Source organism: Vicugna pacos, chromosome 12, assembly GCF_048564905.1.
Source record: "Vicugna pacos chromosome 12, VicPac4, whole genome shotgun sequence".
NCBI classification, from domain to species: Eukaryota; Metazoa; Chordata; class Mammalia; order Artiodactyla; family Camelidae; genus Vicugna; species Vicugna pacos.
The window spans coordinates 48,989,257-49,013,643 of record NC_132998.1 but is presented as its reverse complement, the minus strand read 5'-3'; the positions used below and the strand labels follow the sequence as shown (position 1 = coordinate 49,013,643).

Below are 24,387 nucleotides of genomic sequence, written 5' to 3'. Positions count from 1 at the left end.
AAGAGATGTTTGGCTTTTAACTGGTAAAAAAGTACATATTCTGATTGTCATTTGAATGAACCCAAAACACGTGAGGATTAAAAAATAAATAAATAAACCCTGACTATTTCTCTACATGGAATCCTGAGACTTCCGTTTAAGATGTACTGCTTTAGCAGACATACCAGAAACAGTATCCCTCCAGAGAGAACTCTGGTTACCAACAGGTTGTATTTCCAAGTAAACAACAGCACCTAAATCAGTCCCAGTGGAAGTTTCCCTTTTTCATACATACTACACGGTTCAGATATACCAACATAAAAAAATCCCATAAATATCTGATAGGATTTCAGTGTTAATTCACCCATCTTAAATATTAGAAAAATGTCATGACTATATTTGAAGATAACAATAAGCTTACCTTGCTCTTTGACATAGAAAGTGAAGATTCATCCTTATTTTGAGAAATGTCTTCCTTTCCTCTTTCAAAACCTTTAAAAACATTGTCATTATCTCAGCATTACTAGATTTGAACACATATAGGCGTTAAAAAGCAAATGCACAGAAGTTATTCAATTTCAGCTATACACTGTATTTGATGTACATCAGTGCAAGAAACCCAGACTGAACATACAGTTTTAAACTATTATAGTTTAAAGCCTTCTAAGGGATCATCTCTAGGACAGTAATTCCTTAGAATAAATCTAGGCTTACAGAGGCAATGATGTCTTTTCCTGAACCCATCAACATAAGCTAAATACCTCCTAGAGCACTTGGCATGAATTCAGGACCTCAGGACTCAATGAGCTTTTATTTCAGTTAGCAGTTGTATCACAAAGAATCCTAATTGATAGAACCAACCTGTTATACTTCTCACACCTATTGCCAACCTGGAAAACAATTCCAGAATTGGTGATAAAAGACGACTAGGGAAATAAATTTGAATTGAGGGACAGACTTTTAAAAAATCTAATAATGTGCTTATTGTGAGAATTAAATGAGGATGCATAGAAAGCACTGAGCATAGCATTTGCACACAGTATGCATTCAGTTAACGCTGACCCTTAAAATTATCATTGTCACTGACTATTGCTATATAAATTCTAACAGGATGAATTTAAAATACATGAGTACGCTAGGATAAACACACACCTGTAATCACGTAACACAATACGTAACAATTAACAAGTTAATGTTCTAAGGGTGCAATTAAGAAAGTTAATGCTGAGATTTGTGTGGCAGGCATTAGAGCAACAATATTTATTTTAATGACGTTCTTTCTACTTTTGAAGGCAAGTAACAGTAACTCTTCCCTACAATTATTTGTTCTGAGTCCAATAAAGGCTTATATTAAAAATATATGGACAGTCATTCATAAATCAGCACTTAAAAAGTCATCAGTGGTACCACTGCCTAAAGTATTTAAAAATCATTTCCTGCATATCAGTGATACCATTTACTCTGTATTTGATTTATATTAGCCAAAAAAAAAAATCCATTTTCCTAATCCAGAGATTTTACTGATTTTTTTTTCTATAATACAAAGAAGGAATTTTTCCCCCCATCTCTGGTAAGGAGAAAGATCAGTCAATCCCAAAACTGGGGGGGGGGGGGGGGTTGGAAACTGTTTTATAAATGCAACACGGAATTTTAAATAAAAACGTACCAGAATTTGAAACTTTAGTGCAAAGCAAACCAAAATTACATAATTCAGTTTAAAAATTCTAAAATATTTCTCCAGAGTAATAAACATTTTGTAATAAGTAATTCTCGGTACTAGTGAATTAAAAAATTATTTCAAAGAACTTCTAAATATATATACAAGAGAACAAATATTTTCTAAAAGTATAAATTAAATGGAAAAAAATGTCTTTTTATTCCTATAAGAACAGACTTACTTCAATTTCTCTAACATGGGTTTGGTTTCAGCTGAATCTAGACCAACCCATTTATTAGACTAAGAAGAACACCCACTTCACTGTGTCTCCATTCATATATTATTTTAAAACATAACAGTAAATTAAGGTAGAAGTTATAAATCTGAATAAGACTTTTTTTTAACATACAAATATGTCTTGCAAAACGTTTCAAATGTTAGAAAAGGACTTTCATAAACCTAGGTTATATATTATCTGTCAGACCAGTAAATGAATCCCATTTTAAAAGATTTTCTATACCTCCAACTTGCAAATCAAATCATTATTTTAAAAGCTGGCCTGATGACTGCCAAGTTATTTAAAATTACAGCAGGATAAAGCAAAAGGCTAAGTTTGATCAAATACTTTGAGTTTCAACTAAATGCAAGTAAGTAGATGATTAGCATAAAATGCAAAGACCATATAAAAATGTTCAAAAGCCTTAAAAAGAAAATACTGCCATATTGTACACTAAGTCTTTAAGGGTAATTCCAAGGTAAACAAAGCAAAAATCATCACATGAGGAGGGAGGGTATAGCTCCGTGCAGAGTGCATGTTTAGCATGCATCAAGTCCTGGTTTCAATCCCCAGTATCTCCATTAAAAATAAATAAATAAGCCTAACTACCTCCCCCTGACAATAAAAAAAAATTTAAAGTGGGGAGGGTATAGCACAAGTGGTAGAGCACATGCTTAGCATGCATGAGGTCCTGGGTTCAATCCACAGTACCTCCATTAAAAAATAATAAACAAACAAACAAACAAACAAACAAACCTAAGTACCTCCTCTCCAAAAAAAACAAACAAAAAATAAAAAGGCATTACATGAAAGTTTCTTTCTTTAGACTGGATAAAGCTGGCTTCCTAAAAATGTGCAAAAGAATCTTTACCTTAAAATGTCAGTTCAGAAAGTATATTAGAAGCCAAAAGGGCTCTGCCAAAATACTTCTTAGGCTTTTATTTATTTTCTATCATGTGTGGGGATTTAAAATTACTTTAAAATCACTCCTTTACTTTTTTTAATGTGATATTTATAGACAAAACCTTGAATGGTTATTGGCCATTATCAATAATGTAGAACAGCTTCAGATCACAACTTTTCACCAAGTTTGCTTGTTAGTGACATTAGGTAGTAATTTTTCTTCCTACTATCCTCCTCACTGCCACCATGAGATAGAAACCTACATCCTCATCACAATGGCTAAAAGGACTAATACCATCCAAAATACAGGTTAGAATATGGAGCAACTGGAACTCTGTTCACTACTGGTGGGAATATAAAGAGCATGATCATTATGAAAAACTATTTGACAGTATTTACTGAAGCTAAAAGTACTCTTATTCTAACACAGAGCAATTCTGACCCTAAATACACCCAGCAGAGATGAGTGCATATGTTCATTAAGACATGTACAAAAATGTTCACAGTAGCTTTATTCATAATAGCAAAATCTGAAGCCAACTCAAATGGCTGTTCATAGCAGAATAAATGAACACATTATATTACATTCACACAGCAGTGGAAAAGAACCAGTTACCACTACACAAAACAACACACAGAATATTGAGTGAAAGAAGCCATGTCTCCTCATCCCCCCCCCCCACAAAGCACATACCATATGATTCCATTCATATGAAGGTCAGGAACTAACAAACCTACTCTATGATGTTAGAGGTTGGGACAGTAGTTTATCTTTGTTGCAGGAGGAACCGACTAGGAGGGGCAGGAGAGGGTCTTCCGGGGATCTGGGGAGTGGTTACGCATGTTGACACACAGCTAAAAATACAAAAAGCTGTGCACTTAACTATGTGTAAGTTATGGCTCTATAAAAAAATAAATAAAAACTCAGATATCCTTCCCTACTCTTCCAGTTTATTATATCTCTCCTGCTTTGACATTCTCTCTTACTTGGTCTATATCCCTTTAACCTATTCTGCTCCTGGCTGGTTCTGATTGTGTAAGCAGCTTTTGGCAGGAAACAGCTCTCTACATGAGGCCCCTCTTGTCTCAGCAGAAATCTTCGGAGTTGGTTTTTGCAGGCACTGAGTCCACCACCTCCTCAGATTGCCGGCATTCTGGTTAAAGCAACTTTCCTTTCTACCAATATTTGCCTCTCTTGAGTACTGATTTCTGAGCAGCAAGAGCTGGACCTGAAGTTCGGTAACCACTCATCAGCAAAGATGGTAATTATAATGATAATTAACATAATAACATTAATGAAAACAACCATAAAGCAATAAATATCCATTTGTAGGAACACTTGTAATTGTAAGACACTATGCTAGATGGTTTACTTCTTTGAAATCTTTAAAACAATGCCACACTCCACCCCTAAATATTAGGTATATTCTATATAATTGAAAAAAGTGAGGTTTACAGATATTAAGTAACTTGAACAATGTCAGTAAGTGGTAGTAACAGAGCTGATTCAAACTTAGGACTAACTCTAAAATTCATGCTATTTCTAGAATGCCAGGGTGTCTCTCAAGATTCAAGACCAAACTCTTCTGGGAGGTCCTGCTTTGACTGTATAGGCATAGTTCGTTGTCCCCTCCTCTGAAGCAAATCATCTCATACCTATTTGTACTACTGTATTTATCACAATGTACTTCAATTATTTGTTTTCTTTTTCATGTCCCATACTTGACTGTGAGTTCCTGAAAAGAAGGGTCTAATTCTTATTCATCTTTCAAATACAGAGTTTGATAAATTGATCCAAAAACTAATAAAGTGGACTCCACTTTTACTTGTAGTGTTTTTTTAAATATGTGAAATAAAGTACACCTTCAGATAAATGCATACAACATAAACGTGTAATTTAATGTATATAGTATCTGCATAACCACCACCCAAATCAAGAAGTACTAATTGTCAACATCCCGTAAGATCCACACTCCACCTGCCCCATGTCATTCTTGATCACAATGAATCTACTCTTTTTTTCCTCAAAAGTTAACTACCTTGATTTTTGTAATTACATTTACCAGCATGTCATAGCAGGTATTTCGTTCATTTTCACTGCTGAGTAGAATCCCACTGCATGACAATATCACTATTTATCCATCTATTGTTTCGACTGTTTCTAGTCTCTCTTATGAACACCGGTGATACAAATATTCTTGGAAATGTATCCTAGTAGACAAATATATCCACGAGTTTCTCTATTATCTTTAAAATAATCTAGAAGAACTCCTGGATTAGAGTATATGTGTGTCTTTACCTTTAAGAATACCAAATTGCTTACCGATTTGCTTATTTTTCCACTAACAGTGTGTAATAGTTCTTCTTTCTCCACATCCATGGTAACATCAATACTGACAAATTTTTAGTATTTTTGCCAATCTTCTGGCTGTGTGTATCAATGGTAAATCAATGAGATTTTGGTTTGCATGTCCCTGATTACTAATGACGTTGAGCGCTTTCTCATGTGAATTGCCATTTTCATTTTCTCTTTTGTGAAGAACCTCTTCAGATCCTTTGTGCATCAAAAAAAAAAAAACTCAGCCTATCTTTTTCTTATTGATTTATATAGGAATTTTTGATGTATTTCAAATACTGGTCCTTTGCCAGCAAAATTTATTACAAATATCTCTCTATTCTATGGCTTGTCTTTTAATTCTCTGCAGTTTCTTGAGATGAACAGTTTTTAGTTTTAATGTAGTCAAATTTAGGAACCTCATTCTTTCCAACAGTTAGTGCTTTTTGGTCTTAAGAAAGTCTTCCCTAAATCTGTAGGTCATGAGGATATTTTCCAGTAATATAGTATACATAGAGTTTACTTTCTCCTATTAATTCAGTGGAATATTATTCCTGAATAAATAAGCACTCTGTCCTTAACTTCAAATTTGTTAACAGAATATAAGTGCTATCAGCACTGATGAGGTATAACCTTTTTATAAACTTGACTAAAATTTGGTTCATTAATGCTTAAATATAATAAAGCAAGTTTTATGCTGCTTCCATCTCATAAAAATGAGATTATATACACATATCTACAAATACAAATTTAAAATTTACGAAATATAAAATTGCTACATTAACTATATTGAACAGAGGCAAGAATCAAGAAATTATACAAGAAAAAATCTTTGAGAAGTAAAAATATACTAAAAAGCCATCTACCTATGCACGAAACCTCACAAAGAGTATTTATAAATTTCCTTGCTCAGCTGCTCCAAGTTTATTTATTCCAATTTTTAGGTACATGGACAGAGGGTGCCATTTCTTTATTATAACACACCATAAAGAAAAAGGCCATACCAATATATTCCTTAAGGGTGACAAAAAAGGGGGAAAAAAAAGTTTTTCCTAAGGAAAAGTAAAATGGAAAAAAAAAAAAAGGGTTGTGCTCAAAGTAGTAAAACGAAGTTATCTTTAAATATCTCTAAGGTAGAACTTCTCCTTCTCTAATGATGTCAGATAATAACAATGAAATGTCCCAGAAAAAAATATTTTTCACTTTTAACTTAATACATAAAGCCACTTCTCTGAAGTACCTAATTCCATTCTACTTCTTATTTTACTGATAAAATAAAACATATTTTAAAGAGCTTTTTATCATGGCTGGTTGTAATACAACTGTTGGTTGTATTAAGGGTAATACAGAAGTATCCCTATGAATATGATTTTTCTCGATTTCAAGGATTAGAATACAAAGCTAACCATTTACTTTTCCATTCAAACAAATCGATCCAGGATGATCTTCAATATATTCTTTATTGTCAATATAAACCGACAATTCTGTCTTCAATTACCTAGTTAAACATCAAACTTCTAAAAAGTGAAGTTTTCTTTTATTTATTAAGGTCATCTGATTATTTTTTATATTAAGTAAACCCATGGTATGAAGGTCAGCAAACGTGCTAGTAAGCTTGCTGGCTTAAAAAAAAGAAAAACAAGGAGATGGAGACAAATACAGAAATGGAACTAAGTCACATTGTGAAGTAAGAAAGTATTTAAGAATATTAAAAAACTTAGGTATTTTCTGAGCCACTTTTGAACAAAGACAAATAATCAAATTTACACCATTTTGAGAACCCTAGGAAAGATGCGTGATAGTGACCATGCTACACTAAGAAGACTGAACACGGATTAAGAATGCTGTTTAAAGCTTATGCTACTTAGGGAACAGTTCAGGACTATGGTTTCCAAATCTTTTCAGAAACAAGTTAGAAAAGAAAATGAAATCAGTGAATTTATAACAATTTATTTAACTGCCCAGGTAACACTTTCTATAAAGTGTTTTGTATAAAGTGTTACAAAGTTTCTCTATTTCAAATGAATGCATATACTGCCTATCACCATGAATATTCACAAAAAGCCAAGAATAAAGGTTAGAGTGAAAACAAAAAATATAAATCAAATTTCACAAAGTATGTGTCAGAAAAATATATAAACGATTAAAACAAACACCAGTTTCAGTCAATATTTCTTTGCTGTAAGTGTTAAAAGAATATTTTTATTTTAAAAGAAAAAACATATAATCTTAAAAAGTAGATATAATTATATAGCAGCTTAAAATTTTGAGAAGAAACTAAAGATTGTTTATTTTTTAAAATGTATATCCCAATATATGCTACAATAAATCTTTTTCAAACAATAAAAGATCATTTTACATCTGTATCTCACTGATCAATTGTTTAATGTCTAAATCATAGCCATCAAATGCCTAATTTCATTTAATAAATATTACCCTAAAAATAACATTTTTTAGCAAAAACTCATTGTACACAAACGTCAAAGAACAAGAAATAAGGCATTTCAAAAATTATATTTAGGTAGTCAGAACTTAAGCTATTAAAGTTTGAACTAAACATCAATTTTCATATAGTTACTATTTTGCAGAAAATATTAATATTAAATATGTGGGTTTCATTTGCAAAAATCTCAGAGCAATTTGTTTATTTATAGAATTTTACATTTTTCTCAAGTCCAGAAAAAGGCTTTAGTTTTATCAAAAGATTATAATATTTATTTGTATAATTAAAGCAAAAATTCATGCTACAAGCCCTCAAGATTCATACTTTATTGAATCATTAGTTCTCAAGTTCTAGCTTAAGAGACTGTACGAGAAAATACAGGAAAGCCAAGCCTTATTGCAGCAGTTACTAAAACCTAACCTTTCACTATAGAATTGTTTTGTTTAAATGAAAGCAGTTTTAAGATGTTAAAATATCTAGCTTATTTTAATGAAAAGTCTATAAGAAATTAAGAAAAGAATGCAAGATTAAACAAACAAACCTGGCAACGAAGGAGAAAGTTCATTGTATCCTCCAAATGAAGCATTCCGGACAAGCTTTCGGCCATCAATTCGTGGAGGAAATAAAACAGGCGAAACCACGGTACAGGAAGAAAATCTACGTTGTTCTGAGCCCTCTTCTTTCATGGCTTAGAAGGTCTATTTAACGTATATGCTCACCCAGAAGGCTAATTAGACCAGTATAGCAATGACAGGCTTTTCTCTCACATCCAAATATAGCAAAACCCACCAGCACAAACAAAGGACACACACATTTAACAGCAAAGGAGAAGGACCAGAGACTGTCAAATCAGCAATAAACAGATAGAGAAAGAGACTGGCAGAAAAGGCATTAAGCCAAGCTGCTGTTTTTGTTTTTTTTTTTAATGAACTGATAAACAAGAAAAGCTATTCTACTGTTTTACCTTTTTATCAAACCAGTAATGCCCTGCATTCAATTGCTGCTTTAGGAAGACAAAGCAGGATCAATATTTAGAGATTCAGAATGAAATAATAAAATCAAATTCTCTTCTTTTCTCAAAAAATGCAGTCCTCTTGTCATACCCATTATGTTTTTATAGTATCTACCACACTTCCCACCTCTTCCGATTCTTTCCTTTTCCAGTTTTTGCTTACTTCAAAAATAGATATAAATATAACACTGTTTATCTTCCCTGAAGCTCCTAGATTTATATCTAATCTACTGCTTGCCTCAGCCATGATTAAGAATTCATCAGGAAAGATATTCTTTCAAGTACAGTTTTGATGGAGTCCCACAACTAAAGCAGAGAATAAACATTTGTTTTACCTCTAGTAGGGATATATTAGTCATCAAGACAGTGTTAATGCAAATCAATCAAAAATTAAAAGGACACCATAATAATACTGTATGCTCCCATATGTTTCTTTGAAAGAGCTGCTATGGTTCCTTCTCATTACACTTAAACTTTTCAAAATATATAATATACCAACAAGTATTTTCACACTTAAAACTCTTATTTAAAAAGGCAACTTTACTATCACAAGAACAAATGAAAACATCTTTTTTTCTAGATTAAAAGTAAGTGACTGGTATGATCCCACATCATTAAATCTAACAGGAAAGCACCTATAGCCAAAATAATACATGATGTCATCTCTTTATATCTAATTCTTTAAATTCCAAAGAATTCTTTCCTAGTTATATTAAAATCCATTTACCTTACTCTACACCTTAATTGAAGTTAAAAAGCTCTAAGTCAATTACTTTCTTTATATCCCCTAGATTGATTTTTCTGATCACAGTTATTTCAACCTGGAAATACACTCCCTTAGCTAGACAACAACCAATTTAATTATAACTGATTTAGCAGTTCATTTTTATAGGTATATTACTGTAAGATCTCAGTTTCCTTCTTCGTTATGCATACACTTCAAGGCTGGTTCTCCACTCATATAATTCCATGGAATCTGAGACTGTTTCTCTTAGCTAGAAAGGACACTTAAAAACAAACAAACTCATTTTCCTATACACATATTCTTTCTTGGGCAAAGGCACTTCGAAATCAATTAGTGATAAAAATAAGTAACTTATGGTTGATACCCACAACTATAACAGGTTTTGTGTTTTTTTTAATTTTTCTCCATGTCATGAAATATAAATTACCATTAAATACAGGCAGTACAGAAATAATTATAATTAATTCATGTAATGGTGCATGCTTTTCAAGGCATAAAAAACATAACATCATAAAAGACAATTACAGTACGATGGTTAAATAGAATTTGAATTAAAACTACCTGGGTTCAAATCCTGGTTTAATCCTAGCTGGATGCATCTGAGTAATTAACTTAATTTCTCTGGTTCTCTGCTTCCTCATCTATAAAATGCTAATAATAGTACCAATATAATAGGTTGTTACAAGGATCAAATTGGATAATATCTGTAAAATCAATAAAGCTTCCAGGTTAAAATGGTAGAGTATAGATGCTGACCTAATGTATTCCCTTCTAAAACTTGACAAAAATTACAGAAAAGGGGTATTTTTTAAAAAATGAACAAGTATCCGTATGTTTCCCACAAGTATGTACTCTGGAGAGGATTTATCAACATCAATTTGAGACTGGAAAGCATGAAGTGAACTTGTAGTTACTGTCGTGCAGATTCAGAAAGTTGAATCAGAAACCAGCAGCGGTAAAAACTGAGAACCAATCCTACTTTTAGCAAAAAATCCTTTTGCCCACAGCACCAAGATCAGGAGTCAGATAAGGTACTGACATCAACAATGCTAGAAGCAAGATAAAAGTACTGGCAATGCGTTAAAGGTTGGAAGGAAAGTGAACTTCAACTTAGAATTCCATACCCAGCCAAATTATCAACTACATATTAGGGTAAAATAAAGATATTTTCAGATATACAAAGTCTTAAAATTTTATTTTACGTGTATATTTTTAAAGAATTTATTAGAGTGGCCATTCTCACCTGGAATTCTACAATAGAATTAGGCTTAATGCAGTAAAACATCCAGTCTTCAAAATGAATTAACTTTTTTCTCCCATGCATCTATAATGGCTCTACCCATGTATCATATTCTTGAGAGAATTGAGAAAATATTCACCTATATTATTTTCTATAGGCCTTCTTTACTTCCCTCTCAGGAACTCCCTTGAGAAAGGCTATACAAGAATATATACTCTACCAAAAAGTGATAGCAAATTAAGAATGTATGGAATACAGGAAACAGGATACTCATTATAAAAAGCTGTCATCATCAAAACATCTCCTACTACTGTACCATCTCTTTTTGACCCAAAGACAAATTGTGTGGGTGAGCTTTGCCCAAATTCTTTTCTAACCTTGGCTTGTTTTGACAGTATGCTGATGAAGTATTTTTTTCTCTTTCCCCCATTTCCTCATGTTTGGATGAACTGAGGATACTTTGAATATACTGAAGTGTTGGGTTTTTTTAAAAACTACTTTTTAGAGCATTTTCAGGTTCACAGCAAAACTGAGAGGAAGGTACAGATATTTCCCCTATACCCCCTGCCTCCACTCATGCATAACCAGAGTGGAACATCTGTTACAACCGAGGAATCTATATTAACACATCATAATCACTCAAAGCCCCTAGTTTACCTTAGGGCTCACTTCTGGTGAACATTTTATGAGCTTGGACAAATGTATAATGACATGCATCCATCATTACAATATCATACAGAATATTTTCACCTCTTCTGTGCTTCACCTCTTTATTCCTTCCTCCCCTCTAACTCCTGGAAACTACTGATCTTATTACTGTACTGTCTCCATAGTTTTTGCCTTTACCATGTCAGGTAACTGGAATCATACAGTCTGAAGCCTTTTCAGGTTGGCTTCCTTCATTTACTAATATGCATTTTAGGTTCCTTCATGGCTTTTCTTTCCTTTTTTTAAATTTTGGTTTTTTTTTTTATTGAAGTGTAGTTGATTTACAATGTTAGTTTCAGGTGTATAGCAAAGCAATTCAGTTATACATACACATACATATTTTTTTTTCAGGTTCTCTTCCATTATGTTGACTACTGAATATCATTCCCTGTGCTATACAGTAGATCCTTGGTGTTTATCTATTTTATACATAGCAATGTGTATCTATTAATCTCACACTTCTAATTTTCCCTCCCCCTCCCTTCCCCTTTGATAACCATAGTTTGTTTTCTATGTCTGTGAGTCTATTTTTGGTTTGTAAATAAGATTTTGGAATAGTTTCCGAAGGATAGGTGTTAATTATCTTCTAAATGTTTGTTAGAATTCATCTGTATTTATATCATCTGTATATCTTCTTTGGTGAGGTGTCTGTTAAAGTCTTTGGCCTATTTTTTAATTGAGTTGCTGTTTTCTTACTGTTGAGTTTTAAGAATTCTTTGTATATACTGGATAACAGTCATTACTAAGTGTCTTTTGCAAATATTTTCTCCCAGTCTTTGGCTTGCAAGTTCATTTTCTTGTCACTTTCTTTTACAAAGCAAAAGCTTTAAGGTGTTCTACTTTCCACCTATTCCTGGTAAGGACATAGTGAACTAAAAGGCAGAAAATACATTTCCTGATCATATTACTACCAGATGTCTAGTACCTAAACTGCAAGCTATGATGAATCCTATGTTTCCCAGGGCTCACTTGCCCAATGCTTTCCAAAGAAGAGATTCCTCTTAAACTCAAAGAAATCAAAGCCAAACTATAATCCAGAGATTCTGTTCAGCTTATCTTCTTCTGGGAAGCATTGTCAAATAGTGGCAATACTGCTCTTTCCTTACCCAACTAGATTGTGTACTTACTTCTCAATCTTTCAAAATAAATTCCAGCTGTTTAGATATACATAAGTGACAGTAACATTATTTGAGAAAAAACAGCAAGAAAATTCACACAAAGGTGAGGATTAGTGGATACCTGGGGCATGTAGAGAATAAAATGGGGAGGAGACAGGAATCAGGAGAGACTGAAGACTTCTAACATTCTGGTAATGATCTCTTTCTAATCAGGGGTGCAAAGCACGTAAGTATTTGATTTATTAGTATTATAATAATATAAGATGCTAGTATGTTTTATGCACTATTAAACATGTATGAAACATTTCACAATACATACATATATAAATTTATTTTTCAGAAAAAGTTCCCAGATGGTTGCTTGGTATATGGAAAATGCTCAACAAGGTAATATGCTATTATTATGCCTAGGTTCTTAATTACATTCAGACAAGCAAAGCAGATAAGAGTAACAAAATATTACTAAATAATGTGATATGATTAACAGAATTTATTTCCCTATCCCTATTAGCCATTTATTGCCACTTTATTCTTTCTTCTCACTCATTTCAATAATCCTAAGTCAAATCAGTTACCAATACACCCTCTCCCCTAAGATGTGATCATTAGTGCCTAATCATCTGGAAATACAAACAACTCTACCTTTCCTACCTCATTTGATTGGTGGTAAAATAAATGTGGTACCCATATTTATACAAACTTCACAAAGCTTCCAAAAGCATTCTTTATGTTAAAGATTTAAAACTACTTGGTAAATTCAAAATACTTCATAAAGGTACCTGGTAAACCAAAAAAGCATTATTTCAATTAGAACCAGTAGAAACAAACACTATGAGCCAATACTCGCGGGTCTTAGACCTGGTTCAATTATCTTCTACCTGCCTTGCCTACACATCATATAACTGCAACAATAAATACAAATATATATGTATGTATAATGTTTTGATCAATGTAAAGATGTGGTGTATTCATATACACACACACACATACACATACATATGGAATACTACTCAGCCATGAAAAAGAATAAAATAATGCCATTTGCAGCAACATGGATGGACGTAGAGATCGTCGTTCTAAGTGAAGTGGGCAGGAAAGAGAAAGAAAAGTGCCATATATCACTTATATGTGGAATCTAAAAAAAAGGACGCAAACAAAATACTTATTTATAACTTAGATGACTGATTTCTTGAATATAAGTAAGCACATATGACTATCCTTTATGATTGGATTACTGCATTCTGTTGATTCTTATTTTGTGGTTGGCTTTATTCCTTTAAAAATCTAAAGCTCTAATCTGCTCTTAGAAACTGATCAGTACGTATATGTAAACTAAAAAAAAGTGCATTTATTGTATATATGCTTTTATATGCAATATAATGTATATGCACAGTTAAACTGTAATAATTCTACCTAATAAAACTGAAAAAGGAAGAAAAGAGTAAATACAAATATATATGTATATATGATATTTTGATCAATGTAAAGTGTTTCATAAAATTAAGGTAGTAATAATAACTTACATTTTTCAAATCTATAAGCTAATTCAAAGAAAATCATTATACTACAATGATCTTAAGACAGGATATAACAACCTGCTGGACATTAACTTCATGAGGATAACACAAATATTCTTTTCTTCAATAATAAAAAAAAAACACTTTTAAAAAACAAATGTTTAAAAATGTAGAATAGATAAAGAAGATTGTACTGTGTAGCACAGGGAAATATATACAGGATTTTGTGATGGCTCACAGCAAAAGAAAATGTGACAATAAATGTATGTATGTTCATGTATAAGTAAAAAATAAAAATAAAAAACAAATGTTTAAAAGCAACTGTTAATTTAAAACCAAAATCTAGATTGGTTTCTATAAAGAACCAAAGATCTATTTTTAAAACATTTTATGTATCTCTTGTGATTTCAATTTAATTTCAGAATTACTTATAATTACAATGGATTTTGTATTAATTTTAAAGTCAGACTAAGGGTCAAACTACGCTCAAAGCCTAACTTACCTCTCTGAAAGACTTGCAGCATAACCACATTTACTGAGCCATGCTGGCTAGATTCAACTACTGTAAAGTATGTAGCAATGCTGAACACTCTTCAAACATATCTGGGTTAAGATTTGAATTTACCATCTCTCTCATTTTATATTACATTATCTATGTATGAAAACAAGAAAAATTACTTAAAAAATGTTGTAAGACCATCAAAATAGTTTTGAAAGACATTAGAAAGTTTTCAAAAACATATATATTAGAAATAGATATTAATCTATGGATAAACATACTTATTTAAAAATGCCTTTCAAAATTCAAGTCACCACTCACTGGTAAGTTGAAAATCAATTTAGTGGCTCACAAATAGCATTTTAAAAAATGAAATAGAATAAGCCAGGATAGGAAATATTAGAGTGCATTATACTCTGATACTAAAGGCAAGTTGTTTCATCAATTATATGTTTTAAGACTTTTTATATAAGTATGTAGTTCACATGCATATTATGTTTTGGGCAGTGACATAAAATGTATGTCTTACATGGATCATGGCCAAAATTGGAAAACACGGACATAAATAATACTATTTCTTTGAAATTCACGAACACTAAAAAGAACTAACACCCCCTTGCCACTGAAGAGGCCAGCTACATATATTATTTTGGTTTAGTGGCTCTTTTCATACTAAAATGACAGACATTAGAGCCGAGGTAAAAACTACAAAAGGCCACAATAAAAGAGATTCTGTAGATGTTCCTGCTCTATAGCCAAAGAAAACGCCCAGCTTCATTTTTTTTCTTCCTATAAAGCCAAAAAGATTAGGACTAGAGAAGGCATCTCCCTGTAATAACAGAACTCTAATGAGGTCTCTGGACAAATTCCAGACCATCTCTATTTCAAAACCAGATGAATGGCAAACATAGCTGATATTTTGAAATAATCTAATTTGGTAGTTGGAAAATCCATTTAAATTCTATACAGTTCCACATGCACATTAGTGATAAAATACACTGGTTTAAATTAGGAAAGTATTTTAAGAGTGAATATTTTATCTTGAATCCCAAGAAAATAAACCTAGGCTTTAAGAGATTTTAAAATTCTTAAAGCAGCAGGAAGAGTTGGAAAAAGATCAAAATACTGAAAACAAAAACCAACCAACAAGAATTTAAGAAAGTATTATATCCAAACATGAAGAGAACCACTGCCCTATAAAATGAACTAAATATCTAAAGATGGTACTATAGAAATTCAGCAATAACTTCCCTTACAAAGAATGAAATTCAAAAAAAAGTTATTTATTATTATTTAAGCAGCTCAGGCTTAGCAAACAAGACTATTAACCTTTCAAAGGACATACAAATTGAGACAGGTAATAATGACCTTTGCTATAAAATAGAAAACACAGCAATAAAGCTCTCAGTCGATTTCCATCCTGCAATACGGCAAAGTATTTTCTTATCTGTAATTAGTAAAATCTCACAGATAATTATATGTCTTGAAAATTATACAAAGCAATCTTATTATCCTATATTTCCTCAGAAAATAACTTTGTAGATTCTTATCATTAAGTATGTTCTCAACATAAAAGCACATGCAAATGCACATACAAAATTAAAAGGATGGCTTAAGATAATTTCAGATTGGAGAGCATTCTTATCTATATATCCATATTCACTGCAATAAGTGAAGCCAGTACTTTCCTTTGGATGAAAAGTTCTTTATAATTACATGTGTATATTATATAGTCATTCACACAATAAAAATTTGAGTACCTACTTTATGTTAGGAACTAGTTTAAGCACAAGAGAGTTATGAACACAACAGTCCCTAATTTCTGTTCTTATGAGCTTTCAACAGTGTGAGTACAGGCTCATTAAAAGTTGATTGAAACTCAGAGTCTATTCCTACAAAGTAAATATTAAATGAGATGCTTAGGTTTCTAAGTCTGCTCACAAGAATTTATTTAACTGAAAACGTACTAAGTACCTACATGGACAGTTTGTAAAACAGGGACTCAATTCAAAACTTAAAAAAAAAAACCCAAAACAAACAAACAAACCTATGTTTCAAAAATTCCTCCACTAGAAAGCTGTGCAAATATGTTAGAAAAAAGCTATTACACTCTTTCCTTCCATATAACTGAGCTCTCAAAACTTAACAGATAAAGAAAATCCCACTCCCCAAAGTACCCATTTAAACCTACTAGTGTTCCACAAGTAACTTGTCTTCCAGCCCTTCTATCCAAGCATGGGAATCAAGGCACAAGACAATATTGCTTGTTCTAGGATGGCAAGAATGGGTACTGATCTCTCCCTTCCCTCTCCTAGCTGTTGTTCAAATATTAGTGCCAATGCTTACATCTTTTTACTTACTCACCAGAGATTCTATCCAACTGCACTCAAGCTTTGGAGTTGGATATAAATTAAATTCTGCTACACCCCAGAAATATCTTAATGATGAGCCTAACAAGGTCCTGAAGAAGCTACATATCTAACCACATATCTAACTAATTTCATGGTCCATTACTCCAACCAAAATTCAGGATTTCCTTATCTTTACTCTACACCCACAATCTCCTCACATAGGTAAATGACATAAACCTATGGTTCCTAGGTTTTGAATTTTGTGGATCAATATAATTTCCCTCCCCAAATTGTAGCACTGCTATCAGGGTTCTCATCCTGGTATAACACAGTATTTTTTAAACCTAGACTTTATAATCTTATCACTTCATAAGGGATATTAAATATCATACAGCAGGAAGACTATAATCTCATAATAAAGGACAGTCCTTTACATTGAAGGACTTCCACTTAGTGAAAACTCGTAACAGTGTATTTATATTTCTCATCTAGTTATTAAGCTAGAAAAGCACCAGAGGCACCAGCACTAGTCCACAAACCATACCGTTACAGAGAGAGAGAGATTCATTTATTCTAAAGACATATACAGAAGGTATATAACATGTGAACCTTTCTTTCATTCTTATATTTTAATAGTATCATTGCTTAACATATGTACATTTAAAATATTATTAATAAAAATGAAAACTAAGTAATGACCAACTTAAGAGAGCATTTCAAGTACCTTTGAAAGCTCCCATGTGTGCCCGATTCTACCCACCTCCCTTCTAACCAGAGTTAACCATTATCCCGAATTGTTTTACTCATTCTATTGTTTTATTAGCCTTTTTGAACAATCAACTTTGTCTTTCTTGATACTTTCAACCATGTCTATTCTCTTATTTTGATTGTTTCCTTCCTTCTGTCTGTTTTGGGTTTATTATATTATTTTCTAACAAAGTTAAATGCTAACTTAATTCAGTACATTTTAGCCTTCCTCCTTGTCAAATATCAGCATTAGAAGTATTATTTTTTAGATTTCCTGCTTGGAAATTGTGAGGCCTCCTTAACCAAAGAATTGCTATCTTTCATCAGTTCTGAAAAGTTCTCAGTATCACCTCTTTTAACATTGCCTTTGAACTTATAATTCCAACTGGTACACTTGGTAGGTCGTTTATGCAGAATCTCTCTGATGATGGCTTGTTACCTCATGCATTTACTGATTTTTCCACATCCTTGTCAGCAGTTGGTATTGTCAGTGTTTTAGAGTTCATCCATTCTAATAGATTCATAATAGGATCTCATTGTAGTTCACTGATTTTTAAAATTATGAGTTCATATGTAATCTTTTGAGGCCTATGTTTAAAATACTCTCCTCTAAAGAGGATCTGTGCCAATTCTTCCAGGCACCTAAAGATACCTATAACACAAGAAGGGGAGTGTTTTCGTTTTTGCCAAGAGACAGTATGAATTCTGGCCCCAAGCCTAGATAAGTATGTGTTTCTGTTTTTGAAGCAGAGTCCCTCTCTTCCCTCATTCTACTTTGAGTCAAGACTAACACAGACAAATACACCACTGTCTTCCTTTGTGAGCGTATTTTACAGGTTTTGTTTTTCTTTTTCTTTTTCTTTTTCTTTTTCTTTTTCTTTCTTTCTTTTTTTCACTTACTTAGTACTGTCCTTCAGGACTCCTAATTTCAGGTGGAGAGATGACAATCCAAATTTCCATCATAAATGGGCCACGGGCTTTTCTCCCTTCTCTTGTTAAAGCTCAAGCTTTAGACCTTCAGGAATTAGCAAGTGCCGGTCATAGCTGCTTCCAATGCTGGTTCTACAGCTCATAACCTCTCTGGATTCCCTCTCACAATAATCCTGCACCTCCTACTTAACTGACAAGGTCAGCCACACTTTAAAAACTAATTTTTAAAACACTGTGTTCAGCAGCTTGATGTTCTTACTAGATAGGTTTTCTCTGAACATCTAGTTTGCCATGTTGGGAACTGAAAGTTCACTTACATGTTTTCATGTTTCCTTACGTTTCCCTATTTCTTGTCCTTCAACTTTGCAACTACAAATTAAACTCTTGAAGGCAGGTGTTGAGAATATCCTTTTTGGTTTGTTCTTGCTTTGTAGTACAGAACTATATACCAAGCAGACTACAAAAAGGCCAACTTGATAGAGGAGACCATTGAAAAACCCTGTACTCCCCAGGTACTATTTGTACATCTTCCTTTATCTGGAAAGAGGTGAGTTTTCTGAACTTTCACTGTCTCATTCTTAAATAAAATTTATATATATATGTTCAAAGTTACAACAACCAAAGAAATGGAAACAAAAATTTCTATGAAACTACTTTTTATCTTCTCTCAGAAATTATGCAAACATTACTCGGTAAATTAAATTGATATTATCTTGCTATATGTTTATTAAAAATACAGAAGGCTTGCCTCTACATGCCTCAAATAAGGAAAGGAAGATTGTACCAGTTAACTCTACAAGCGAAACTCTATTACCATTCTTGCTAAGAGGGAGATCTCAATCTCTCAGACTTTGGAAACAAACAGAGAGAAATCCCACCAGAAAAGAGCTGAGAAACTGGTGCAGGTTAATATTTGACAATCCTTTACTGTTATCTTACTAAATAAGTAAACAGAAAGGAGGGGTTGAGAAGGAATATAAGAATGCATATGTTTATGAGGAGAAAAGCATCTTTTAGTGTTCTTAATGTTCATCTTACCGCTCTGTTAAAGAAGCAATTAATAGGGCCTGGCAAAGATAAGACAGACTGTCTCATCTTTGGTAAAGATGCTTAAAACCAAGCTGAATCATTCATTCTCACTTTTTAATAAATGATTTCAAAGTATTTGTTTCCCCTGTAGGAATAGCTGAAGGACATAGAGATTAAAACATTTCAGAAGAGAGATTTGGAAAAATATATTATTGTTAATTTCTTAACTTGCCAAATATTACATTCTCTTTCATTATTTAATATTAATAGATACTTTCATAGCTCTGTGAAGCAACTAACTAAACACAAGGAATTTCAAAATAGAAAGCAGCCATGTTTTAAGAGTTAACTTCAGAAATTTAATGCACTGAAGATTCAAAAACTCAGAAGAAAATCAACATAGCCTCTAATTTATACTGTTTCTAAAGAAAACAACTTATGGCTATAAACCAAAGCACAGCATCAAGGGGAAAAAAAAAGACACAGTGGAGGCAGGGGGTGGGTGGTAAATTCAAGTTTTCTTTCAGGCAAAATAGTTTTCATGCAATATAACATATATATTCAAAAATACACTTCCTATGTGTGTGTGGTCTCATATGTTAAGAATTGACCCGAGAAAAATCTTACCAAGGAAGGAGGAATTGCTTCGGTTCATGGAGGAAACTGACTTCTAGGTCTCCTTTTGTCTGTGAACCACTTTAATGAAGGTACTTTGCGTTAGTCACCTGAGATTATACCAACAATGTCTAAAACTAAAACCCTGGGGAACCTGGTAGGACATCTGCACAATAGTAAACTCTCTTGTTAAAGAAAATCCCTCTTTACTTTAAAATCTTCTACTAAGTTAGAAATACTAGATATAGACCCATTACGTCATGTTTAGTAATACCAGGGCATTCAAGGTGAAGGGACATCACAGGTTTAAGAGAATTTACTAAAGGATAAGAGAAACACAATACTGAACATAGACATTTTAATTCAAGTCTAAATAAACCAAACATGTCCTAACTTAATTTTGATAACAGTGATTAAGCAGGAAAAACTTTTACCTTTAAAAGTTTTAAAATTTTAAACACTTAAAAATTAGTTTGAAATGGATTTATGTAAGTTTTGGGAAAGCAACATTTTATATTCTCTCACAAAGCACTACAATTGAAAGATAGTTTTTCAAAAATAAAAGCGTGAAAATAGCTTTTTCTGACCAAAGATTGAAAGGGTAGCTACAAGATAAACTGTAACTCATCAAGCTTTGATAACAATCTCAGATGTGATCCGGAGGGAATGGAGTATCCATCCGTGAGATGAGCTCTAATTTAGTCTCTAGGCTTAGCACGTCCTTATTCAAAAGCACAGGGCAGAAGGGAGACAACAAGACTAATTAATCTACAAGTCTTTCTTTCTCGACATACAATTGAAATATATTATGTTCAAACAAATCAGCATAGACAAATACTTAAGAGATCATAATCATATCTAAGTTAAAACTATTTTGAAGTAAACAGCCTTCAGACTGGGGAAAAATCTAGTAAATACACAATTTTTGGAATAATCTGATTCATCATCATAATCTAAACATATAACACACAAAAGATTCTCTTGATGTGTGTGGGTTTTAGTGAGGAGAGCCAGAGTCTCCCTAGTTCCTCCAAAAAATAAAAATAAAAGGAAAAAAAATCCTAAAATGATGGAAGAAAACCATACTATAAAAACAAAAACAAAAACAAAAACAAACTTAATTGTTTTTAAGAGGACCTACATTAAATTGGTATGAATCAATTGTAATGTATGAAGGAGACTCAGCCAGAAAACAGGAGCAATGGGAATCTTTGCCATTTTAAAGCACTGACAAAAGATAAATTTCTAACACCATAGCATACATAAAACAAAAAAGAAAACAGCTAATACTATAATTCACCCCAGTATAGTGGAATAGTTAAGACTATTCAGACTTTGACAATTCTGAATTTGAAACCTGTCTCTGACATTACTGGTTTTGTGAATTTGAACAGATTTCTTAATGTCCCTAATCCTCAGTTGTCTTGCTTATAAAGCAGACATTGTACCTGTTTCAAAAGTTAAATATAATTTGGCACAGAAAACTTTTAGTATGATAGCCAAACTCAGTAAGTGCTTAATAAGTGGTAGCTACGAGTCCAGCAAATATCACCAAAACAAATGCCATTTTTAAAAATACTTATTTATTCATTCATTCACTCATTCAGCTGCATGGTCATCCGCTCTCTCGTTAGACTCTCTCTTTAGCAAACACAGGAATAATACTACATGTGAGGTCCATGTTAGGGAAGGGGCTTCGGCACATGAAGATCACCCCCAAAACTGCATTTATTCATTTAAAAAAATGAGCCTGTAAGCTTCACAACAGCTGGACACAGCATATAAAAGGTACTTAATAAAGATATTTATTCACTTATTAAAAACACAGGTACCTACTATGTTCCTGGTACTATGCTAGGCATGGAGGAATATTTAAAAACAAAAACAAAACAAAAAACTCCTGGACAGAGAATACAGACTTGTGGTTACCGGGGGTGGGGGGGTGGGGGGGGTAGAGGGTGGGAAGGGATAGACTGGGATTTCAAAATTGTAGAACAGATAAACAAGATTACACTGTATAGCACAGGGAAATATACACAAAATGTTATGATAAATCACAGAGAAAAAAATGTGACAATGAGTGTGTATATGTCCATGTATGACTGAAAAATTGTACTGAACACTGGAATTTGACACAACACTGTAAAATGATTATGAATCAATAAAAATGTAAAAAAAAAAAACAAAGGAAAAAAAAAAGAAAGAAAAAAAAAACAAAGGAAAAAAAAAAAAGAAAAAAAAAAAAAACTCTGCCCTGAGGATCTAAAACATCTATTTACCCTCTACAACTTTCTTCCTTTCACATTAACCCTCAATTACTTTATCAGTTCCGTATTCTTCTGTGAAAGAGTACCTTGCCCGACAGCCACTTGCACAATGCTTCTAAGCTGTCTACTGACTCTGACAGTTCTTCCTACAGATCCTATACCCTCTACCAAAGCAGTTCACCAACTCATCCATTAAACCCCGTTCCATTGCCAGCATCCCACACTCTCTGCCACTGTTCTTTTGTTGCATACACTTCACAAAGCCTAACATTACAGAAGAAAGTCTCACACAAGGTAAAACCAATACCAACCTAAACCTACTTGGGAATTCCACTACCATGGTTCCTCCACTTTTGGGCTGTATTCCTAGTCCAATCAATCCCTTAACCTTCACACTGGATCTCATCCCTGCTGCCTTCTCTGAGAGCCTTGCTCTATTAATTCTCCTATCTTTCTCCTAGAGTATTTCCTCGAGATAGGAAATACTACTCTCTCCTTTGGGCTGGCTGTCCAATTATTGGACAGCCAACTTAAGAGCCCTGAAGCACTTTTGACTAGCTGAGAGATTCTAAAAAGGTATCCCTTTAAGACTCTTCCAAGTGCTTTTGTCTTGCTGAAAGGCTCTGGGAGGCACCATCTTAAATCTTTCTGAGGTCTCAACCGAAACATCTTACAGAAGCATTCTTGATCTCACCATTACTCTGAGGCCATTTTTAACTGACAGCACTTTGGGATTTGAGAAGAATTTAGATAAGCAAAGGGAAGGGAGAGGATACTCCACGATGGAGAATGAGAATAAATAAAGCACAGTCTTGTGGGAACAGTGAAGAAAGCCATCTAGCTGGATTCATGAGGAGAGGAAATACAAAATGAAACTGAAGGGTAGAATAAAATCCAAAATACTAAGAGCCTTGACTAACAGAATACAAAATCTGTAATTTATACTCTATGTTGCTGGTTTCCACTTGCTGATTCAAGTGTTGCTACATCAGATACACTTGGAGAGCCTCACCCTAGAGATTTTCAAATGTTGGAGTGGAATCTTTATCTAAGCAAAGCTCCCAGGTGATTCTCAGACACAGTCAGACTTAGGAGCCACTGCTCAGGCAACAGTCAGCCGTTGACCTTTTGAGTACGGGAGTGATGTAAATGCAGACAGATACCTAATGAAATTTTCAGTTACAAGCTTAAATAATCAAAAGTTGTATTTCAATTGGTAATTTTCTATTTCTCTTTATCCACATCATTTCCCTCAGAGACCTACTTCATAGGATCCATGTATTCTCTAGCCATATACATCTGTAAGAACCCCAACCCCATCATAGTCTCACCTTAACATGCAACAATAATTTTCTGCTTGGTCATTTTGTTAAGAAAGATGAGCCTGGTATACTAGATGGCAAGGTCCTAATAGAAGTTAGGATGCTGTAGTACTATGTAATGTAAGCATGGAATAATAAGGACCTGACCTCAGATGATGACGTTAAGAATGAAAATAAAGACCAGAGCCTTGACACTGTAACACTGCTAGAAGAAATCACAAAAAATATTCTTTGCAACTTTAGGGTAGACAAATATTTCTTTCATGGGAGAAGGGGGAGCTTAAGTCAGAGGAAAAAATTAATAAATTGGATTTCATCAAAATTAAAAACATCTGTTCTTTGAAAGAAATCACTCAGACAATGAAAAGACATGCCAAAACTGGAAGAAAATACAACATATACTGCTAGCAAAGGATGCTACTGAAATATATTTTAAAAAATTAGATAATAAGACAAGCCTATTTTTGAAGTGGGCAAAAAATCTGAACTGACACTTCAGATATACAAGTGGCCGTATGAAAAGATGCTCAACATTATGAGTTAGCAGGGAATTGTAATATTAAAACCACAATGTGATACTACTACACACCCATTAGAATGGCTAAAATAAAAAGATCAAGGATATAGAGCAACTGAAATGCTCATACACTGCTGACAGAAATGTAAAATGGTAGAACTACTTTGGGAAACTGG

The 24,387-nt window shown here is 33.1% G+C and overlaps 1 protein-coding gene across 14 annotated transcripts in view; it reads right to left on the bottom strand.

The window, feature by feature from the left end:
* The window catches only part of OSBPL8 (oxysterol binding protein like 8), a 133,182-nt gene that overhangs the window by 40,388 nt on the left and 68,407 nt on the right, over positions 1-24,387 (bottom strand). For 13 of the 14 annotated variants that reach the window (XM_072973358.1, XM_072973359.1, XM_072973360.1 and 10 more), the window contains one exon: positions 401-471. In XM_072973358.1, the coding sequence (XP_072829459.1) occupies positions 401-471 (71 nt within the window). Of the gene's footprint in view, positions 1-400; positions 472-8,135; positions 8,338-24,387 lie in introns of those variants that run through there. The other variant, XM_031683312.2, reaches the window with a different exon arrangement.